Source organism: Coenobita brevimanus, chromosome 31 (genome assembly GCF_032717465.1).
Source record: "Coenobita brevimanus isolate Jiangsu-jjx chromosome 31, ASM3271746v2, whole genome shotgun sequence".
NCBI classification, from domain to species: Eukaryota; Metazoa; Arthropoda; class Malacostraca; order Decapoda; family Coenobitidae; genus Coenobita; species Coenobita brevimanus.
Window position 1 is genome coordinate 25,750,484 of NC_136984.1, and position 24,121 is coordinate 25,774,604.

At 41.9% G+C, this 24,121-nt stretch overlaps 1 protein-coding gene across 1 annotated transcript in view; it reads right to left on the minus strand.

Annotated features, from left to right (window-relative positions):
- The window catches only part of LOC145395528 (uncharacterized), an 86,188-nt gene extending 65,932 nt beyond the window's left edge, over window positions 1-20,256 (minus strand). Inside the window, exon 1 of the mRNA XM_080269136.1 lies at window positions 20,090-20,256. Within this exon, the coding sequence (XP_080125262.1) occupies window positions 20,090-20,240 (151 nt within the window). The 5' untranslated portion in view covers window positions 20,241-20,256. The remainder of the gene's footprint in view (window positions 1-20,089) is intronic.
- Window positions 20,257-24,121: the final 3,865 nt, after the last annotated feature.

Sequence of the window (24,121 nt, forward strand, 5' to 3'; positions counted from 1 at the left end):
CTATGGAAGACCCAAGTTTGCACAAGGATTCTCAGCTTTCGGTACTAATATAAGTATTGTATTGTAGGTTAAGGGGGAAGTGAGAACTCTGCAGAGGCGACTTGGAGGCTATGGAAGACCCAAGTTTGCACAAGGTTTCTCAGCTCTCGATATTAATATAAGTACTGTAGGTTGAGGCACAGGTTGAGGACCCGTGTGTGTTCGAGGCTATGGAAGACCCGAGTTTGCACAGGGATTCTCAACTTGCCGATCATAATCGTGTGCTAAAATTAATGGCGACCTCGAGTGTACTTTTCATAGCATGTACTGACTGCTAGCCAGAGAGAGTAATTGTAACATAATAAGAATTTTGTCTCATTGACACTTTTGATGCTCCACCTTAATTGGTTTTGCAGGTTCAGCAATGGGTGTAGCAGTTTTGCTGTGCGGACCAGCTGATCATCTGCCGCACGCTGCTGCCTCTTCTCCTCTGCCTCTTCGCTGCCGCCATATTATTTACTGTGTCATTTTACACGTAGGTACAGTTACACTACAACTGTCACACCTACACCGTGTATTACATACACCACGCTACACAACAATTAGTTGTCAGTGTAAATGTAGCGAATTTTCGCTCAGTTTGACCTGAGTACAGGATTTTCACCGCTGTCACGGAGTTTTTCCTCAAAGCTTGCTTCTATTAAACGTAAATACGAGGTTTTTTCGCTCACTGGCGACCGCGACTTTCTCCTGTAGCAGGATAGCACACACACCACAGTGTGAATCTTGTGTGACTGAGTTAGGATTTATATGTATGTATTGAAATCTCTTCTTCTGAAGAAAGATTTAATTTTCATGGGGCGTAATGTCACGAATCAATTCGCGACATTTCCCTTTTTGTGAGAGGCCACGAACTATTAGTGGAAAACTCACTGTTTTTCGTTCAGTTAACCGCTCATTCGGACGGAAGCCTTGTCAAATCAGTTTTTCATTGTCATACGTGATCGTCTCTGTGTGAGACATTAGCGCTTCCGATGAGCGATTGTTTTGGGCGCGTTTCGTTCACTCGACCGTTAGAAAATACGGCTTAGTGCTCCGCCTTTCTTTCCCACGATTTGAATTCAGTCCAGTTGTTGCTGCGACGGAGAGAGGTCCTGTGCGAGCAGTGTGAGGTCAGCTAGTACCCAAACTCCACAGTTCTTCAGTACTTCCATCCTAGTTCAACTTGGGTGATACGCAGCATTCATCGACTATAGTATTTCCTTCTTGTATTTCCCTAGTTATAAGAGTTTAATTAAGGTGTTTTTCCTAGGCGTAAGTATTTAGCTTTTGTGCGAGTGAGTGAGTGCGTCTCATTTAATTGATTTGAATTGTAACGTTAAATTTATTTTTTGTAATTAATAAATTTAACAGTTCTTTTCCTTGAGCTTAAAGTAAAATCTTGTTTCATTTCTCCATTATTAAGCTTATTTCCATATAGCTCCTAGCTTGCATAAACGTTTTGCTTTCATAACTGGTACTTAGACCAGTCTTGTTGTATTAACTTAAAATCCGTTGTGCCATAGGAGTTAAGCATCAGCAAGGACCTGATTATTGTTATTAGTATTAGTTATTTATTGTCAAGGGTGAAGTAACTTTCTCCAGAGGCTAACAGTACAGTAATTCAGCAATTGTGAGTAATTAGTCTCTGCTGTGTACTGTGGAGAAAGTTTATAAATTCTCGTTCTCAGAGAGTCGTGCGAAGAAGCAGCGTAATCATTGCTTGATGTAGCAAGACAATCATTGTCTCTGCTCTTCAATATTATTGAATATTATTATCAATTTAAATAATATTTAACCATTTATTTCAAAATTACCGTGATAATATAAAAAACCCCGTGACAATTGGCGACCTCATTCCAGGATATTAACTCCTAGCTCTAAAGCTATTCACGAGATAGTGCTCACTCATTCATATTTAGGTATTTATCATTAAAGTTTATAGGCACAAGCTTACTGGTGTTTACCGTTAATTTAGCAAGTGAGTTTTTGCTTTATAAATCAATAGAGTACTTAACTCTAGTTTATTTTTGGTAACGCCAGACGATTTTATTCGCTCCTGGGAAGTCGGCGTACCCATTGTGTTTATTATTGAGCCTTCCCAGTCATTTACATTTTTTATTTATTTTTGCCAGTTAACTAGATAAGACTGGTCACCACTAGCTTGTGTCTGTACTCTTTACTTGTGTCATTAGTATTCGTCGCTAAGCAGTCAGTACTCAGTTTCGGTTACTTAGTAAATTGAGCTAGCATCATGGCAGCCAGTGCTTATGTACAGGAAGCCAAAGATATTGGTCTCACAGACCCAGAGAAAATACAGAGTTACGTTCTCTCACGGTTCAATTACGAGCAAGAACGTGAGAAAGACGCTCGTGAACGTGAGCGAGAACAGCGCGAATATGAGCGAGAACAGCGTGAACATGAGCGACAACAGCGCGAACACGAGCGAGAACAGCGCGAATACGAGCGAGAACAACGCGAACACGAGCTAGTACAAGAGCGAGAACAGCGCGAATACGAGCGTGAACAACGAGACAAAGAACGAGAACATGAACTTGAAGTGCTGAAGCTCAAGCGAGATTCCTTGGGTTCAGACACATCTGGTGCAGTTAGTTCAAGCTCCACGAGCGCTCTCCCTGCACATGTTATGGTGACACCACACATCAAGCTTCCTTCATACAAGGAAAGCGAGCGAATCGAGCCGTACATAGCTCGTTTTGAGGACATGGCAGACATGTATCAACTGATGAGGCAGCTAAGCGGCTCCAATTCCTTAGTTTATTTGAGGGCCCCGCCCTCGATATTCTCCACAGAATTCGTGGAGACAATCTCACATATGAGATGATGAAAGCTGCACTCATTAAGGCGTATGGTCTCACAGTAGACGACGCCAAAGTTCAGTTCATGCGAGCTCGTCTCCAAGACAAGGAGACAGCTGTTCAGTTCCTTGATCGTCTCACAGCTTACTTAAATGAGTGGATGGAGAAAGATGAAACTCCTTCCACGCAGTGAGGGGATAATTGACCTTATGCTGCGTACACAGCTAGAGAGGTCGTGGCCTGCAGAGCTCATAGCACAGCTTAAGATCTGCCAGGTGAAAGATGCCAGCCAAATGGCAGAGAAGGCTGACGTTTTGTTTACTGCTTACGAGTATCAAGCCTCGTAAGCAAAACACCTGGAGCAGAAAAGATACTGATAAGTCTGGGAAGCAGTCTCAGACTGAATCCCAGCAACAAGGTCATTCTCAGAATAATGGCCAAGGTCCAAAACCGCAGTGGAAGGACCAGGGCAAAACACTCAGAAACCTGAGTGGAAGCGGTACAACAAGCACCCCAACCAGCAGCAGTATCAGCCACGCAACCGACCGTCGGGACAAACTTTTTCACCACCAGCTCAAAAGAGGCAGGAAGCAAATGCAGCCTTCATTCCTCAGCAGCAGCACGGTGGTCACGTCCCTACCAGTGTGGGTACTTCCCCACAGTTCACTAGTCCCACAGTGACAGTGAACCCCTCCACAGATGGCCAATGTTCCATCTTCTCAAGTATATAACCCTCAAGGCACAATGTTTGCCACATCAATTCAGCAGCCTCATGAGTGGCTAGCTGCTTCCTCCACAGGCCCTCCCACAGGTGACAGTACCTTCCTTGTTCAGCCAGGGTTTGTGGAAGGCATTCCTGTGAAGGTCCTGAGAGACAATGGTTCCTCAGGTTGCTCTGTTAAGCAGAGTTTAGTTCGGCCTGAGCAGTATACAGGTCGACAGATCCATGCAAAGCTTATTGATGGATCAGTGAGATTGTTCCCTGAGGCATGTATCCAGGTGGCATCTCCATTTTATACTGGTATGACACTTGCAGTTGTCATGCCAGAGCCTCTATTTGACTTAATAGTAGGCAATATTAATGGAGTCAAGGATAGTTGCTCCGATGGCGCTACTCAGACTTCGGCTGCTGCGGTGACACGAGCCATGACTGAGGCTCCAGACTGTGTCACCCCAGTGATCATTGAATCGCCGCAAGATCTGATGTGCAGTCAACTTGTACAAGAACAACATTCTGACCCGACACTTGCTGCCGTGCGGAATAAACAAAAGGGTCGAGTGATTAAGTATTCACGGGGAGGTCGAGCCAAGTTCCTTCGCAAACAAGGACGGCTCTACTGTGAGTCACGAACACCCGAGGGCGAGGTTCGACTGCAGTTTGTCGTTCCGCCAAGTACCGCCCAGCAGTGTTACAATGGGGTCATTGTCCAGCCTCAGGAGGTCACCTGGGCAAAAGGAAGACCCAGGGCCGTATCCGAGCTGACTTTTTCTGGCCAGGGATGGGACGAGACATAGACAGTTTTGTCCGTTCCTGCAGTGTGTGCCAAAGTATCACCACTGATCAGGGACATGTCCTTCCTGTGCCTTTCATAACCACACCTGTAATCTCTGAGTCAGTTGAGAGACAGGGTAGTGGTGAAGTGGGTGCAGACCTGATGTCTCGCCCATTGGCCCCACAGGACACAGTATGTCCAGGGCCTGTACATGCATATTATGTACCTTAAGTTAAGGGGGAAGTTGAGAGGCGACTTGAGGCTATGGAAGACCCAAGTTTGCATAAGGATTCTCAGCTTCCCGGTACTAATAGAAGTACTGTAGGTTATGTGGTAAGTTCGAGAGAGACATCCGGAGTGGCGACTTGAGGCTATGGAAGACCCAAGTTTGCATAAGGATTCTCAGCTTCCCGGTACTAATAGAAGTACTGTAGGTTAAGGGGAAAGTTCGAGAGAGAACTCCGCAGTGGCGACTTGAGGCTATGGAAGACCCAAGTTTGCATAAGGTGATTCTCAGCTTCCGGTACTAATAGAAGTACTGTAGGTTAAGGGGAAAGTTCGAGAGAGAACTCCCGCAGTGGCGACTTGAGGCTATGGAAGACCCAAGTTTGCATAAGGATTCTCAGCTTCCCGGTACTAATAGAAGTACTGTAGGTTAAGGGGAAGTTCGGAGAGAGAACTCCGCAGTGGCGACTTGAGGCTATGGAAGACCCAAGTTTGCACAAGGATTCTCAGCTTTCCGGTACTAATATAAGTATTGTATTGTAGGTTAAGGGGGAGAGAGAACTCCGCAGAGGCGACTTGAGGCTATGGAAGACCCAAGTTTGCACGAGGATTCTAAGCTTTACGGTACTAATATAAGTATTGTATTGTAGGTTAAGGGGGAGAGAGAACTCCCAGAGGCGACTTGAGGCTATGGAAGACCCAAGTTTGCACGAGGATTCTCAGCTTTCCGGTACTAATATAAGTATTGTATTGTAGGTTAAGGGGGAAGTGAGAACTCCGCAGAGGCGACTTGAGGCTATGGAAGACCCAAGTTTGCACAAGGATTCTCAGCTTTCCGGTACTAATATAAGTATTGTATTGTAGGTTAAGGGGGAAGTGAGAACTCTGCAGAGGCGACTTGAGGCTATGGAAGACCCAAGTTTGCACAAGGTTTCTCAGCTCTCCGATATTAATATAAGTACTGTAGGTTGAGGCACAGGTTGAGGACCCGTGTGCGGTTCGAGGCTATGGAAGACCCGAGTTTGCACAGGGATTCTCAACTTTGCTGATCATAATCGTGCTAAAATTAATGGCGACCTCGAGTGTACTTTTCATAGCATGTACTGACTGCTAGCCAGAGAGAGTAATTGTAACATAATAAGAATTTTGTCTCATTGACACTTTTGATGCTCCACCTTAATTGGTTTTGCAGGTTCAGCAATGGGTGTAGCAGTTTTGCTGTGCGGACCAGCTGATCATCTGCCGCACGCTGCTGCCTCTTCTCCTCTGCCTTCACGTCGCGCCATATTATTTACTGTGTCATTTTACACGTAGGTACAGTTACACTACAACTGTCACACCTACACCGTGTATTACATACACCACGCTACACAACAATTAGTTGTCAGTGTAAATGTAGCGAATTTTCGCTCAGTTTGACCTGAGTACAGGATTTTCACCGTCGTCACGGAGTTTTTCCCTCAAGCTTGCTTCTATTAACGTAAATACGAGGTTTTTTCGCTCACTGGCGACTGCGACTTTCTCCTGTAGCAGGATAGCACACACACCACAGTGTGAATCTTGTGTGACTGAGTTAGGATTTATATGTATGTATATTGAAATCTTTCTTCTGAAGGAAGAAAGATTTAATTTTCATGGGGCGTAATGTCACGAATCAATTCGCGACATTTCCCTTTTTGTGAGAGGCCACGAACTATTAGTGGAAAACTCACTGTTTTTCGTTCAGTTAACCGCTCATTCGGACGGAAGCCTTGTCAAATCAGTTTTTCATTGTCATACGTGATCGTCTCTGTGTGAGACATTAGCGCTTCCGATGAGCGATTGTTTTGGGCGCGTTTCGTTCACTCGACCGTTAGAAAATACGGCTTAGTGCTCCGCCTTTCTTTCCCACGATTTGAATTCAGTCCAGTTGTTGCTGCGACGGAGAGAGGTCCTGTGCGAGCAGTGTGAGGTCAGCTAGTACCCAAACTCCACAGTTCTTCAGTACTTCCATCCTAGTTCAACTTGGGTGATACGCAGCATTCATCGACTATAGTATTTCCTTCTTGTATTTCCCTAGTTATAAGAGTTTAATTAAGGTGTTTTTCCTAGGCGTAAGTATTTAGCTTTTGTGCGAGTGAGTGCCTCTCATTTAATTGATTTGAATTGTAACGTTAAATTTATTTTTTGTAATTAATAAATTTAACAGTTCTTTTCCTTGAGCTTAAAGTAAAATCTTGTTTCATTTCTCCATTATTAAGCTTATTTCCCATATAGCTCCTAGCTTGCATAAACGTTTTGCTTTCATAACTGGTACTTAGACCAGTCTTGTTGTATTAACTTAAAATCCGTTGTGCCATAGGAGTTAAGCATCAGCAAGGACCTGATTATTGTTATTAGTATTAGTTATTTATTGTCAAGGGTGAAGTAACTTTCTCCAGAGGCTAACAGTACAGTAATTCAGCAATTGTGAGTAATTAGTCTCTGCTGTGTACTGTGGAGAAAGTTTATAAATTCTCGTTCTCAGAGAGTCGTGCGAAGAAGCAGCGTAATCATTGCTTGATGTAGCAAGACAATCATTGTCTCTGCTCTTCAATATTATTGAATATTATTATCAGTTTAAATAATATTTAACCATTTATTTCAAAATTACCGTGATAATATAAAAACCCCGTGACACTAAGCCGCAGGTAAAAAGATAGGTACCAATTGTTCTGTGTATCGATTAGCTTTATTTCAGGCCATCCTTTGTTCTGTGTGCCACCCCTGCTGCGGGTGTGCATAAAAGACCTCTACCCTTTATGTTTCTGTCTCACTTTGTCTAAAGATGTAATATACGAAAGTACTCACTGTCGCTCCTTCCATTTCTTCTGTGGTTATTTTGCATACATACAGTATCTTCACGGTGAAGTGAAGTTTCTGCATATATATTTATATCTATCTATCTATCTATATATATATATACTGTATATATAAAGGCTATATCATAAGGGTGGCACATGTTGTTATATCATATCTAAATTTGCAGTTGACACTGTTTTTAACTTCACTTCAAGTAATATTCATTACTCATTGTATAAACTAAATTATCAAAATATATCTATATATCTATTTCCAGACGCCTCAATCCCGTTTGGGGTGGCCACAAACAAATCGCCTCCAAGTCGCCGTCCCCCGCCATTTCACTGTCCTGCTCACTCACACCCCGCTCTCTCATATACCTCTCCACCCCATCCCTCCATCTCATCCTCGGCCTCCCCCTCCCTCTTCCCCCCTCCACTTCACTCACATACATTCTCTTCGTCAGTCTTTCACCCTCCATCCTCTCCACATGGCCAAACCACCTCAGTGTATTCCTCATAACGCTTCCTATCACATCCACATCCACACCACAACGCTTCTTTATATCCTCATTCGTCAGCCTGTCTCTCCATGTGACTCCACAGGCTTCTCTTAAATAACTCATTTCCACTGCTCTCACTCTTGACTTGTGTCCTTCCAACAACGTCCAAGCTTCACTTTCATACGTTAGAGTTGGTATCACAATACTGTCATGTAGTAACTTTTTCACTTCCATGCTCACTTCCCTGTTTCTTATCACTGCTTTCAAGGAACCAGCAACCTTTCTTCCCTGCTGTACCCTTTCAAGCACTTCACCCTCCAAACCTCCATCCCTACTCATCACACTACCCATAAACTTAAACGTACTCACATTTTCCAATTCCTCACCATCCAACCTCGCTGTACATTCACTGACTTCACCTCTCTCAAAGACCATCACTTTACTCTTCCCTACATTCATCTTTAGATTCCGTTTCTTACACACTCTCCCAAACTCATCCACCAAGCCTTGCAGATCCCCTTCGTCTTCACTCAACAATACAGTATCATCTGCAAACAACAGTACAGGGAGTTTCCAAACACTATCCTCTCTCACTAGGGCCACTCCAACATCCACTACCCTACCTTGTACCTCTTTTATTACCCCATCCATGTACAGATTGAACAACCATGGAGACATGATACATCCCTGTTTCAATCCAACCTTCAAAGAGAAAAATTCACTTAGTTCACCATCCACACGCACTGCAGCCTTAGCATCATCATACATACTCTTCACAACATTCAACAACTTCCCATCTACTCCATATATTCTTAATACTTTCCACAATCCTTGTCTATCCACCCTGTCATATGCTTTCTCCAAATCCATGAAAGCCGCATACAACTTCTTTCCCTCCTCTAGAAACTTTTCCACTAAAGATCTAAGAATGAATATCTGATCTACACAACCTCTTCCCTTCCTAAAGCCTCCCTGTTCTTCTCCAACTAATTCCTCTGTTCTTTCTCTAACTCTGTCAATAAGTATCCTACCATACACTTTTCCTATTATACTAAGAAAACAAATGCCCCTATGATTACCACACACTTCTTTTTCCCCTTTCCCTTTGTACAAGAGAATAATTATACCTGATTTCCAATCCTCCGGGACTCTACCTTCCTCCTAGGCCAATCTCCACATCTTCCACATGCATTCTACTACTATCTCTCCCCCATGTTTCAGCATTTCACCACACGCTCCTCCAAGGCTACTTCAGAACCCAGTTTAATTAACTCCATATCCACACAGCTGAGTAACGTTAACCTTGTTTTTAGCACCAAAATTGCCGTTTTGGGTTATTTTAACGTACATAATTTACAGCAGAATGGTTCTCGCATTCTGTCAGGACTGACGAAACTGATCTACTGTACAATGCAAGTTGTTTACAGAACTGTTTAATCTCCGACAGTGTGTAAAGCAACCAATCAGAATAACAGATAATCCTGACCATAACGCCCATCTCTTGGATCTATTCCTGACAAATAATCCAGAACAGTACAGGATAGAAGTACTATCACCCGTTAGATCCTCTGACCACAATCTCATCAAAGGCTCAATATTCGGCTCCTCCAAATCTCCCCATTCTGAACCTGGCAGGGTGACCCGATATCAGTTTGACAGGTGGATTTGGAAATTATCTTGATAACATTCCATGGCAGTCTTTCTTCTCTAGTGATGTCAGTTCTACCCAGTCCCACATTAATGACTTAATACTAGCTGGTATGGAATTATTCATACCAAGTCAACAGTTCACTAAAAGATCAAACTCATCAAAATGATTTTATAGCAGTTGTGCCAGAGCAAAGACCCATAAGTCATCAGCATATAACTCTTACTGACAATAATAAAAAAAAAACATCTGAATCACACTGTCAATTTAAAATTGCTACAAACCATGCAAAAGTTGTAATAAATCTCGCCAAATCAAACTTTCTTCAAAATCAATCATCAACACTACTTAACAATCGTAATGACAATACAATATTCTGGTCAGCTCTCAATTTTTACAATAATAACTTTAACAAGTCATCACACATTACCCTGCTATATTCTTCAGATGGCAACATTACAAATGACCTGCGTGGTAAAGAGAATGTCCTTGCCAGTACATTTGCCAGAAATTCTACCGTAAAGAAAGTCAGCCAGAGTACAAGAATTTGTCTCTCCCGAAATTGTTCCACTTAAAAAAAAACAGTATAGATACATAAAATCCATCCTAGACAATTTACCAACCATCAAAGCTCCAGGTCAGATGGATTTCCCTCAATTGTTTTTAAAAAGTGTTTGCCAGATCTTACCTTGGTTCTGGCAAAATTATTCAGACTATTCATATGTACTTCTTCATACCCTAATTCATGGAAGGAAGCCAATATCCACCCAGTGCTAGCAAGGAAGTTCCTCTGACCCCTCTCATTACAGACAAATAGCTATCACATCTTCTCTTGGTAAAGTTTTTGAAATTTTAACTAATAAGCACATAGTTAAACTCCCTGAATCCAACAACTTCGCCACGAAAGATCTAACATTGATATACTCAATCTCCTGACTCATATCATCCATCAATCAATTGATCAACACGGAGGAACTCATTCAATAGCCCTTGATATTTCTGAAGCTTTTGACAGAGTGTAGCACCATTCTCTGCTCTCCAGACTCCTTTGCTATGGACTAACATCTTTTGTACCTCTGCTTTTATCTCAGAGGCAGAAAAATAAGAGTAAAAGTAGATGATATATATTCCAATTTCCACTCAATTAAAGCTGGCGTGCTGCAAGGACCAGTTCTGGCGCCAACCCTGTTCCTAGTTCATATTAATGATCTCTTGTCTGTCACCCACAATCCCATCCATTCATCTGCAGGTGACTCAACACTTCACAGTTCATTCAAACTCAAACACCCATTTACAAAGTTTAATATCTCTAACTCACAGCTCAGAGCAGCCATCTCTATAAATCAAGACCTATCTAAGATCATTGAATGGAGACAAATTAACTTTGTCTCATTTAATGTTAGTAAAACCATATATATACAAATTACTAATAGACAGATATTGCCAGATTCGTATTTTATCTTCAATGCTACTAATGTTCCCATCTCCAAAAGTACTGAAATTCTTGGTGTCTCACCTAACAATGCCCTCAGCTGGACAACTCATGTCAGGTCACTTGCTAAAACTGCCTCAAAGAAATTTGTATTATTGTACAGACTCCGGAACTTCTTCACTGACAAGCACTTAGCCATAATTTATAAGAGTCACGTGCACTCTCAACTAGAATATTGCTCACCCTTGTGGAATGTATGTGGAGTAGTTGCATTAAAAGAACTAGACAAAATTCAGAACAAAACTGTTGGAATTATCAATAATCCTGTTATTATCAATAAACTAACTCCCCTACAAATAAGAAGGAATGTTGCCTCGCTTGCATTATTTTACAGATACTTTTATGGCAAATGCTCAGACGATGTTGAGTCCATTGTGCCACCTCTCCATGCCTTCCCTCGTGCTTCAAGGGCATCTGGTAACGCTCATGATGGGAATGTTACACAGCCATATTGCAGAACTTCTGCCTATCAGAATTCTTTTATTCCCCAAACTGCAGCTCTCTGGAACTCGCTTCCCTGGGGTTGTTTCCCAGAAACTTCAACCTAGAGCTGTTCAAGTCTAACTGTTACAGATGTTTTATGAATGGAGAACGCCAGTTATCTGGTGTATGGATTTTTTTTTATTAATTTGCTTTTCATTCCTCTGTTCTGTTATATATATATATATATATATATATATATATATATATATATATATATATATATATATATATATATATATATATATGTATATATATATATAGAGAGAGAGAGAGAGAGAGAGATAGAGAGAGAGAGACTCAGTGGTACAGTAGTAAAAGTGTGCATTTTCGTACACTGAAGAACGAGGATTCGCGCTCCGCCAGGGTAATAAACTTTGGGAGCATTCTTCAGGCCAGTTACTGCATTGGCGGACACAAGGGGTGCTGTGGTTGAACCAGTCGCATACTATAAAGTATGCTTGCACCCAGTCAGCTTGCGCGGGCCGATTACACTTGGTTCACAGAGTACACACACATCCAAAGCCACTCCAACACCACAATTACACTTACAAGCACTTCTAACCTACAACGATCTCTGCTAGACAGCCTAAGCCACTTGGTAGAGATACATAGGCTGTATCGTTCTCACTTCGGTCGGGATAGGCCGTTCCTGCAGTGGACACACAAATGGTTGATGATATATATATATACAGAGAGAGAGAGAGAGAGAGAGAGAGCAACGTCTGTGACTTGGTCTTGTCCAGGACTTGGGAAAAATGCCCCTGGAAAGGTACTTATAGACCCCAGCCAACCAAACTTTGAAAGCCACCTAAATAACTCCCTATCAAATATGCAGAGGGTGATTCTGTGTTATGAATTCGCCCGGGCTTTCAAGTGGTGGCTTGTATCATCTATCAGTACTACCAGTGTCCAGCTATACTCAGTTCTGCTAATGTCACCTGTACTCCCATCCACTGTTGACAATTTAGCCATTTTTCTCCTGTCCTTGACTCCCCCCCTCCTTACCTCCCCTCATTACCCTCTCCTCCCACCTGACCATTTGCGCTGCGCTACACAAATCCTGGACAGATTTTTCCACTCATTTTATCCATTGAAATGTGACCTTTGCCCTATTCTTATACATAATAATATATAAAAGAAAGAGAGATACTGCCATACATCTGGAATGGGCTAATTGTCACCTGGCAACACCTCACGTGCACTCGTTCGCTAATTTTCCCTGTTTATTTCCTCTTGAAGTATGCCGTATGACCTGTTCTCATAATAAAAATATATATAAGAAAGGAAGGGAGAAGCCTAAGTGATATTTACATTCACCTGGAACTACCTAATTTATTATGTATTGTCTAGATTTCCTGCCAATCATTTCATAGCGTATATATTAGCAGCTGTCACCAAGCTGACATTGGCAACCCTTCAATGTCCCTAGGTCACAGCATTCAGTTTACTGTCGTCTTTCAAGGTGAAATCATGTCGGATTCACGCCTGTCCAATTCCACAGCTTTTTAGCCCCATACAAAGGGCCCTGTGATCGCTACCCCTACTAAACCTCGTGTGGGAAAGGGTAAAGGGCTAAGTGTCTCTGCTGTGGAACGTGAACTGGCTAATTTATCAATGATAATGCTGGACAGTGACTACGATCTTTCTGGTGACTCTAAAACAGTGGAAGTGGAAATGTAAATGATGTGTAACAGCAAGTGAAAGTAATAAATGTTAATATAAGTGAACAATGGAAAATAGTTTTATAAGTTACTGCAAGTGACAGTGCATAACATAGTGTAAATAAAATAGAAATGTAGATAATGTAAATAAAATAGAGAATGTAAATATAAATGTAAATAAGTAGTAATATAAGAATACGAATATAAATACTAGGAGTAATGACAGTGAAAGTGGAAGTTTTGCTCTAGCATGTATGAATACTGGGAGTAATGAAAGTGAAAGTGACAGCTTCACTCTCTTCGCTAGTATACAGAATGAGAAAGTGAATGCCTGGAGTGAAACTACTAGTACTAAAAGAAACTTATAGATAAATATTGTATATATAAATAAATGTAATAAAGTACTAGGAATATACAGTGTGAGTGTGTTTATAAATAATATATGAAAGCTCCGCCTCAGAATACCATCGGGGAACCAGAATGGGAGGAAAGCTCGTATGCGCTCGTAATCTACATTGCTTTCACAGTTTTTTTTTTTTTTAATTTGGATTCCAAACTACTTGAAATTCATAGAATAGTTTTTGTAGTTATAATATCACGCAGTGGTAACCATATTACGGGGTATCAGGAAGTGTAAAGTAGAGACTTCGTTACCCAACTTCAGAAGTCTCCACAAGTCCTACGGTAGACGAAGAAGGCTCAACAAACATTCCAGGAGAAAGATGAATGTATGTGCAGTAGGCTTATTTAATTATAATATTCTAGGACTAATAACTGATTTTTGGCAAATATTTTTAAAAAGTCAGTTGGAGCGCGAATATCCCCGCGGGACACGCATGGCACAGTCCCAGCAGCCCCGCGATTAAGGGGTTAAGACTCTATGCAAACAAATAGGGGACAGCAACCATTCAATAAATGAAATGGAACTAGAGAATGGGGAATCTGAAGTGAGTAAGGAAAATATTTAGCAGTGTACAGGGTACTTACGACACGTCCATGGCCGTCGCTTAGATTAACTTACCTCCTCTCAGGCTCTGACGGTGGTGAAGGTGCACTTGAAGCACGTACAGTAATCCAGTGTTGCACTGCAATTAATCCTTTGCACTCTGAATTCTAATTTTTTAACACTGCACATACTGTTCTTACTTGTGCTGCACTTGAAACATGCCAGTGTTGCAATCTGCACTTAATCCTTTGCACTCTGCATTCTTTCTTAACACTGCACAACAGTAAATTCACATGTGGTCTAGTGGCGAGTATTGCAGTTTATTCACTGTCAGCCAGACAGTAGGTGTTGCAGGTGGCCCAGGGGCACATCGCTGGGACATGGTGATGGGCTACCCACTGCAAACGACTCTGCAGATAGCAGCAAACTCACGTCCAGTGGAGACTCCACCATGGCTGATATCCTGGGCTGTGGCTCGAAGGTAGAAGGCAGGTCTTGGTGAGGCAGTGGTGTGGAGCCATGGCTGGGCATAGCGAGGGTCACGGCCCTGAAAAAGTTGTCAATGGTTGATTGACGAAAGGTACAGCGATTCTGACGATTGATGATGTGCTCCCTAGAAGTGTGCACTTCCTCCACAAATCCGAGGGGCCCCATCTCCCTGTTGCAGTCTGGGTGTTCCAGGTAGTCAGAAACTAACTTAACCTGCTCTCGGAGTGCACTCTGCTTGGGGATGGCTGGAATAGTGGTGTGCTGAGATGAGCCCACATCATCGTCACTGTCCTCATCAGAATCTTCCAGCTGGGTACCTGTACCGGCAACAGAAGGTGCCATGTCGATATCAGACATGATCTGATACCAAATATCACCCTCATCATCATCCAATCACTCATGCACTTCATCCGCATCCACCTCATTGCCAGTCACACGAAGACATGCATGGAAGTAATCCATGTCAAAACCTAGAAAGTTGTGCACCACATCGGCTCTGAGAAGCAGACGAGACCAACCACTTTTCAGAGTCTTGACAGGGACTTCCCTCCATGCACTGGCCCGGTTGTAGATGGCTGATATGATTTTGTAATGACGAAAGTTTTCCAAAGTCCGCTGGCCTCGCGTGTCCTGTCCCTCCCTGCGTTTATCCTCATCCTCATCCTCAAGAACAACTATCACCTCATCCAGGAACTTCCAACAGTACAGCCTCTTCGTTGCCACAATCATTCCTTGGTCCATTGATTGGATGAGAGCAGTCATAATAGGTGGTAAGAACAACCACCTAATGCGGCCATTCTTAGCCACCAACTCCTTGTCCGATGGATGTGCAGGTACGTTGTCCAGGAGGAGAGCCTTTACCTGGTCATCAGTGTCTCTGTCTGATAATGTATGACCTTGACGAAGTGCTGGTGAAACCAGTCTTTGAAGAGCTTTGTTGTGAACCAAGCCTTCACAGGATGGTACCAAACGACAGGAAGGACATCCATCAACTCACGAAGGCATTGAGGCTGCAAAGCCAACAATAATGGGCTTAAGCCAGTGCATGCTGTTAGCATTGGCACAACACAAAGCAGATATTCGCTGCTTGGAGAGCTTGCATCCAGGTACACACTTTTCCATCTCCTCTGCTAGCAAGCAATAGAATACACTAGTTTCATCAATGTTGTAGACTTGACCGAGAATGAGGCCCCCCCTGTCGATCAAGCCCTTCACCTTCTGCCGAAATTCTTTTACTCCCTCCTCATTGGCATCCAAAGCTTTGCCATGGGCCTTATGGTTGGTAAGGCCATGTCATAGTTTGAAAGCAAAGAGCCACCCTTCAGATGCCATGAAGTCTGGGGAGTCGTGTAGCCTTGTGAACTTCTCAGCAGCAGCATTCAGCTCTGTGCCATGCATCAGCACACCAGCAGCATGTTGATGATACCAAATCAACGTGCAGCAGCCGACTTCTGCAAACCTGGAAGGGTACATAATCTTCCCCTGCACATTGTGTTTGGTCTTCAGTGTGAAGTCTGCCATGCACTGGGTGAGTTTGTCCCAGAAATTCTTGATATCAAACAAGGTAGAGCAGGCCAGGTTGAATTCACGAAGGATGCGGGACGTTGACCATCCTGGGTCCACCTTGTCCAATATCTCACTCTTCTACTCCAGAGTCAGAACCACCCATTTCCTCTTCTTGGGTGGTGGGGCCATCATCGCACACATGAGTAAGAGGCATCAGGGCCTGCAGCAGGTAGGGCACCATCACAAAAGCGAGCACGTGGGCAGCCATGGCGACAAGTTTGCAGTCATGGCGGTAGGTAGGCGTGAAATGGGGATCATGCAGGGGCACTCTAGGGGATGTAACCGGAACTACATGCCAAAACACAGTTGTTTGTCACTGCACTGCATATTTAGAGTAGGGATGAACACATATCAGCTCTTCTTGTGCATTTCGACATTTTTTGGCCATTTTTGGTGTCCCAGGTGTCCGGATATCTTAGGAAATTATCCGAGACTTGGACTAATCGACACAAGCCCAAAATGTCTGGGACTTGGTGTGTCCGGATCTTGAGCGTCTAGGTCTTAAAGGGATTTCTCTCTCTCTTTCTCTCTCTCTCTCTCTCTCTCTCTCTCTCTCTCTCTCTCTCTCTCTCTCTCTCTCTCTTTCTCTCTCTCTTAATATATATATATATATATATATATATATATATATATATATATATATATATAAGGTGGATGAAAAGCTGACGAAAGGGAGAGCTGGAGCTCCAGTTTCATCAACCGTCGAGACTACTTCATGACCATTCCCCTTTGCTGAACCTTTTCAGTGTTTTAATAACACAGAGAGTAGGCCGGCATGCACTCCAGTACAAGTTTCTCTAACTGTCAACACCAAAAAACATGCACATTACACACTGCACTTCCTTTTCAAATTAAAAAAGAAAAATGGTGTCTAACAACCAAGCCTCTGAGTCCATAGGTAGGAGGGACCATAAATGTCCCCACCATCCACCTTTTTCCCTGTGATAACTCAACGAGCTGCCTGGAACCACTGCCTGACTCATCTCTTCATTTCTGCAACATTTGGGTCTTTCCTCTAATTTTCTCTTTGTTGAGCACCACCTCTCCCCCTCTAATCCTCACCTCCTCTTCTTAACTAAGACTCAGCTGCCTGAGGCAACTGATAGGAAATTCTTTTCTGTATCCTTCAACTTTATACTTATTTCAAAGCAAAACGTGGCTGTTGTGTATATGTACGCAATGACTGATCTTGCTCTCGTGTTCTTGAACTTGATTCTTCTGAATTCTCTACTCTCAGGCTTTGTGGAGTGTTCCAGGAAGAACCAATACTGACAATCAGAAAGAAGATTGTGATAGGAAAGATCCTTTCAAATTTTTTCTGTTAACAATAGACTCGAAAACTTTAGAGACACAGGATGTTAAAGCAACTGGACGATAGTTAGAGTGTTGGGAATGGTCAGCCTTCTTTGGGAATCGCCGAATAAAAGCAAACTTCGAGCAAGAAGGAAAGGCTCCTGGTCATCCTCCTTTGGGGACTTTGGCAAAAGCTTTGCTGTTGTACTTGACAATTCACAGGCTTTCAATCAAGTTTGGCATATATCTTTAATTTTCGTCGTCCGGTTCCTATCCATCTATCTATCCCTTCATCGCCAGCTTCCTTTATGGTCATTCTATACCTGCTGTTGTAGACAGCCACCATTCTTCTCCTATTTCTACAAATAGTGGTCATCCTCAGGGCTCCTTCCTATCACAAATTCTCTTCATTTTATACATCAATGACCTAAGCTGTACATGTACCCCTATCGACTCATACGCTGATGATTCAATTTTTCACCTTTACTTTCGGTTCTCGCAACGTCCATCTCAGTAGGGATGAGGCTATGGTACACCTAATGCCTAACTTCGCTCGTTTCTGACTGACGTAAAAATAATTTCGTTGTTTTTAATCAACCCGAGAACATCTGCCTCAGAAGTACCCACTAATGTTTAATAATATCCAGCTCAATCCTGCATCATCCTTAAACATACTTGGGGTTTCATTCTCTAGAGACTTATCTTGGAAAGATCGTATCACATCTCTTGTAAAATCTGCTTCAAAGAGATTAGGTGTGCTAAGCCGTCTCCATACCTTCTTTACCCCTGCACAGTTGTTGACTTTATACACGGGTTTTATTCACCCCTGTGTAGAGCACAACCCTCATGTGTGGGTAGGCTCCCTACATACAGCTCTTCTCAATAGGCTGGAGTCAAAGGTTTTTCGTCTCATTAACTCTCCTCCTCTTACTGGCTCCCTTCAACCTGTCTCTTCACCTCACTGTTGCATCTTTATTTTCTATCGTACGTCAATGGTCACTGCTCTGAACTGTCTTTTTGCATCCCTCCACCTCTACGACGGGCGCGTAGCAACCATCTAGTAGCAAACTCTCATCCCATTTCTGTTCAACTCTCCATTGCAGGAGTTAAACGTTACTCCCAGTTCTTCATTCACCAGGTCAGGTCTGGAACTGTCTTCCTCTGTCTGTATTTCTTACTTCCTATGACCTCCAGTCTTTTAAAAGCAGTGCGTCCATTCATCTCGAAATGAACCAGTTTTGAATTTGACTCTCTTTTGTATTGTGTTTGTTTTTTTCTTGGAAAGAATGATTTGTAGGCTCCTGGCCTTTGGTTCTTCTTCCTTGCATAATATATATATATATATATATATATATATATTCCAAGAATGATTTGTAGGCTCCTGGCCTTTGGTTCTTCTTCCTTGCATAATATATAGATATATATATATATATATATATATATATATATATATATATTCAATTTTATACCGGTATACAATTATATATATATATATATATATATATATATATATATATATATATATATATATATATATATATTCAATTTTATACCGGTATACAATTATAATATTAGCGACACATTATAGACCTTTGTCTCATTCAATTGTTGATATTTAAGGACTCCCTTAACGCTACACCATTATCATTTAACACAATGCAGCAATCAGCAGCCCTTCATCCACACCATACATCCACAAAGCCTTCCATTATCCTGACTATTCACCCTGTCATACACCTTTTTTCAGATCCATGAATGCCATCAATAGTGTACTATTCTTCACACATGCATTCTCCACTTTCTCGCTGAAAATTTTTGATCCACACATCCCCTACCGCACTATAGCCAGTATTAACCTCAGTTAAACGAAGCTCCTTAGCATTTTTTCGTGACCAGTTTATCTTTGCAAACAGCTCAATATTTTTCCTTTGTGAGTCAACTTTGCCTTCCATGTTGATGTTTAAAAGATAAGTACAACATAAAAGGTAGCAGTTTGGCAGTGTATGAAAATAAATTACTAAGAAAAAGGTATTCGGGTGCTTACTTAATAGACGAGAATATGAGTCTTGAAAACACACTGTTCATCACTAACCAGATATTCTGATATATTTCCCCCCTTTCCTCTCAATATTATTCCATATAAGATTCGTAAATACACTCACCAGACTAATTATACTATATTATTATTTACACTCCCTTCTTTCACTTTCATTTTTGTACAGGAGCATAACTAAGCCATTCTTACACTTCAGTGCTATAGTTTCTCTAATATTAATTTCTAGCATAATTCACGGAAAAATTTTTTTGCCACTCCACGCTACACTTACGCCGGTATTCTCGTCAGTGTATGAAGCTCACTAACACCATTTTCTAAGAGTTTTATTTTGCATATTTCATCTTACTGTCCTTCTCCGTGTTACAAAAATTATTTCGATATCACCATAATCTGCATCAGTAACGTTTGAAAGAATATTAACCAGTCATATCCAAAAATAAATCGATAAGGAAAAATGTTAAGGTGCTTCGTTTCCCGACGAGAATCGAGCATAATTACACCACATCAACATCTGCTCCTTTAACGCTATTTAATCTCCTCACAGCATTACAAGAAACAAACAAACGAATTCAGCTCACCTAACTTCCAATCAAACACGTCCCTGAGATTAAACTTGAATGGACTAGCAAAATGACAGCCAAATATTCCCGTCTCGCCCGTTGACTCAAAGGCCGCCATCGTCATCATCACCATCATCATCATCATCACCAGAGTCAGCAATGCCTTCATGATGTAAGGATTATGGAGCAACTTCTCAGTCTGTTGAAAAGTTAGGTTAAGTTTGATTAGTCAGGTTAGGTTACGTTAAGTTAGTGTGGTTAGGTTAAGTTGATTTAGGTTAGGTTTGTTTAGGTTATGTTAGGCTCTATTAGTTTAGGTTAATTATGTTAGGTTATGTTTGGTTTGTTAGGCTATGTTATACATTTTAGTATGGTTAAGTTAATTTAGGTTAGGTTAAGTTAGGTGTAGGTTAGGTTAGGTTAGGTTATTTTGGCCAGCTAGTGTTGCCCTTATTATTAGCTGCGTTTTCTTTCTTGTATTCCTGTTTGATGGTGGCAGGCACTTCTACCCAGCATAATTAACAGGTTTCGACCAAGCCTGGACACAATGACCAGCCTATGACCTAGTTGTGTCTCAAGGTTTTGGTTCCTAGGCGACTAATTGTTGCATAGCATTGGATGAAAAATTGTGTTTTTTTTGTGTGTGTGTTTTTTGGACTATTTACGTTCTGAACTGTAGAAGCATCATTACTAATGGACGCAGAAAGTTCTGACTTCGTCAGGCATAATCTTGAGGTCATTCCCTACCGAAAGTGTCCCATCCATTTTTCTTCTCCTCTAGTTCTCGAGTGGCAACCCTGCTAATAATGGCCCCAGTGTCCCAAGCAGTCCTGTTTGACTGTGGCAGGGTGACGTCTATTTAACTACATCTGACCAAACCAGGACACAATGACCATCCTATGACCTAGTTGTGTCTGCAAGGTTTTGGTTGCTAGCCATCTACTTGTTCCCTAGCAAAGACCTGCTTAGACTTAGTCAACGTTGCCTGCTGGCTAGTTAGATTAGGTTAGTTATTTTAAATAGGTTGTTTGTGTCGTTAGGGTGCTTAAGGTTAGGTTAATTAGGGTTGGTTAGATTAATTAGGCAAGGTTAGAATATGATTTAATTTAATGCCTATCGAATACACAAGGGTATTTTTTTTTCTAGTGGAAGAAAGAATGGAGGAAATTCTAATTGTTTCCTCCAAGAATAAATACTAACGAAATAACAGATAGCTAAATTGAAGATCCGTTCATTTCTAGATGACTGGACATACTGTTTTAAAAAGACTGGAAATCAGAGCTAGTAGGAAATACAGACATAAGAAGAACGTTGATTTGTTGCATACATGAAGGACTGGGAGTAATGGTAAACTCTTTCATTAAAGAGTTGTACAGATAAGGGATGAGAGTTTGCTCCTAGATTGTGCTGTTCACATCATGGTAATGGAGGGATGCGAGCAGGCTGTTCAGAGAAGCAGGGACCATTGAAGTAGCGATTGAAAAGAAATAAAGACGCAACAGTTCAGCAAATGAAAGAGGTTGAACGGAACCAGAAAGAGAAGGATATATAATGGCATGAAAGACCTTTGACTCCACCTTCTTGAGATGAGCTGTAGCTTTTTTTTTTTTTAAATCCAAGGAAGAAGGAACCAAAGGCCAGGAGACCACATATTGTTTCCTGCAAGGAAAAACAAAAATAGAGCATCAGAGAGCCAAATTCAAGATCCATTCATTTCATTTCAAGATGCATGGACACACTGCATTTGAAAGACTGGAGATGATAGGCAGTAGATAATACAGACAGAGGGAGAGAGTTCCAGACATTACCTGCTGAATACACGAAGGACTGGGAGCATCGGTTAACTCTTGGATCAGAGAGTAAGACAGAAAACGGATAAGAGTTTTGTGTTTAATGGGTGCTGTTCGCCCATCGTAGTGTTGGGGGGAAGCAAACGGACAGTTCAGAGTAGCACTGACCATTGAAGTAGCGATAGAAAGATATAAAGATGCAATAGTGCGGTGAAGAGACAGTCGTTGAATGTAGCCAGTATGAGGAGGAAAATTAATGAGATGAAAAGCCTCTGTCTCCACCTTATTGAGAAAAGTTGTATGTGGGGAGCCTTCACACGCATTAGATTTGTACTGTAATCAAGGTCGAATAAAACCCGTGTATAAAGTCAACAACTGTGCAGGGGTAAAGAAGGCATGGAGTCGGATTAGCACACCTAATCTCTTGGAAGCAAACTTTTCAAGAGAGGTAGGCCTAATATGAACTTTCCAAGATAAATCCCGACAGAATGAAACCCCAGTTATGTAGAAAGACGATGAAGTGGTTTGCAGAATTTTGTTAAAAAATAGAGGATACTCTGGTGGAAGATTTTATCGGGCTGATAGATGTAGGAACTGAGTTTTTGATGCATTAAAAACAAGATTGCTTTTACCCCAATCGGAAATATGAGCCAAGTCAGATATTAGGTGTGCCATAGCCTCCTCCTTTGTTTATTGAAGGATCTGCAGATTTGGACACTGAGAGAAGTGAATGAAAATGTGAAGGGTGGAGTCATGGATGTTTGAGTGGATAGGGTTTGATGTACAGTTTAGAGCAACGATGATGAATTAAAAGAGGAGAGTTGGTGACTGGACAGAGTCCTGAAGAACACCATAACAGCTTTAGGGGAAGAATGATGGCCGTCTAAAACCACCACTATAGAACGATCAAAGAGGAAGCAAGAGATGAAGGCACAGACAGAAGGATAGAAACTACAAGAGGGGAACCTGGAAATTAAAGATTTATGCCAGACGTGATCGTAACCCCTTGAGATGTCAAGTGCAATGGCAAAGCATTTGCCACAGTCCCCAGTGAAGGATGACCGGGAGTCTGAGTGGTAGGTGACAAGATCTCCAGTGGAGCGTCCCTGGCAGAACCCATACTGACGATCAGAAAAAAGGTTGTGATAGGAAAGATGCTTTAAAATTTTTGTGTTAAGAATAGACTCGAAAACTTTTGAAACACAGGATGTTAAAGCTATTGGTCAACAGTTAGAGGGATGGGAATGACCACCCTTCTTCGGGATAGGCCGAATGAGAGCAAACTTCCAGCAAGAAGGAAAAGTACAAGTTGATAAACAAAAACTAAAGAGTTTCCCTTGCCAGGGTGTAGGCATAGATGCACTTTTCTTGATGGCAACAGGAGGGGCCCCGTCAGGTGTATATGCCTTGTAAGTATTGAGGTCAGCGATTGCAGAAAATGCATCAATTGAAGAAATTTTAAGGTCAGCCATGATGACGTCAGAGGGGGGAAGTAATGGAGGAACAGCATCGGAATCGTCTAACGAGCAATTGGAGGAGAAAGTCTGTGCATAGAGTTCTGTTTTATCAGTAGAAGAAATAGCTACAAAGCCATTTGAGTGGAAAAGGGGAGGGAAGGATAATGAGGTAAAGTTAAAAAGATGTTTGGCAAGGTGCCAGGAAAGACGAAGGAATTTGAGTTGGAGAGTTCAGATCATTTAGTACGAAATTAATTATTTTTCGCAAAGCGAAGAACAGACTGCATGATTCCAGGCAGATATATAAGAGATCAGATTCAGGAGTTTCTTGGTGCCCATACCTTTTGTAGGCCTTCTTGTTGTGGATAACATTAAAACAAGCGTTATTAAACCAAGTTTTTTTTTTTTTTTTTAGTCATAGGACATGGGAACGGAATGAATGCTTTCATGCTCCAGAGAATATTGTCTTTAATGTGGATGGCACACTCAGATGGCCCTCGGCTATGGGAGCAATAATCATTCCATGGAAAATCAAAGAACTGTCTGTGGGCCACCCAATCAGCAGCTCAAAACAGCCACAGCCACTGCTTCTTGGGAGGGCTCGCAGCCTTACTGGAGCGATAGGACAGGATAAGGTGATAATGTTGTGATTAGAAGAGCCCTAAGGAAAGAAAAGATTAATAGCATAATCAAAAGGGTTAGCTGATAGAAGGATGTCAAGTATGTTGGAACTCTCTCCAAGGCGGTCAGGGATATGGGTAGGGTGATATACAATTTGCTCTAGGTCATTAAGAATGGAAAAG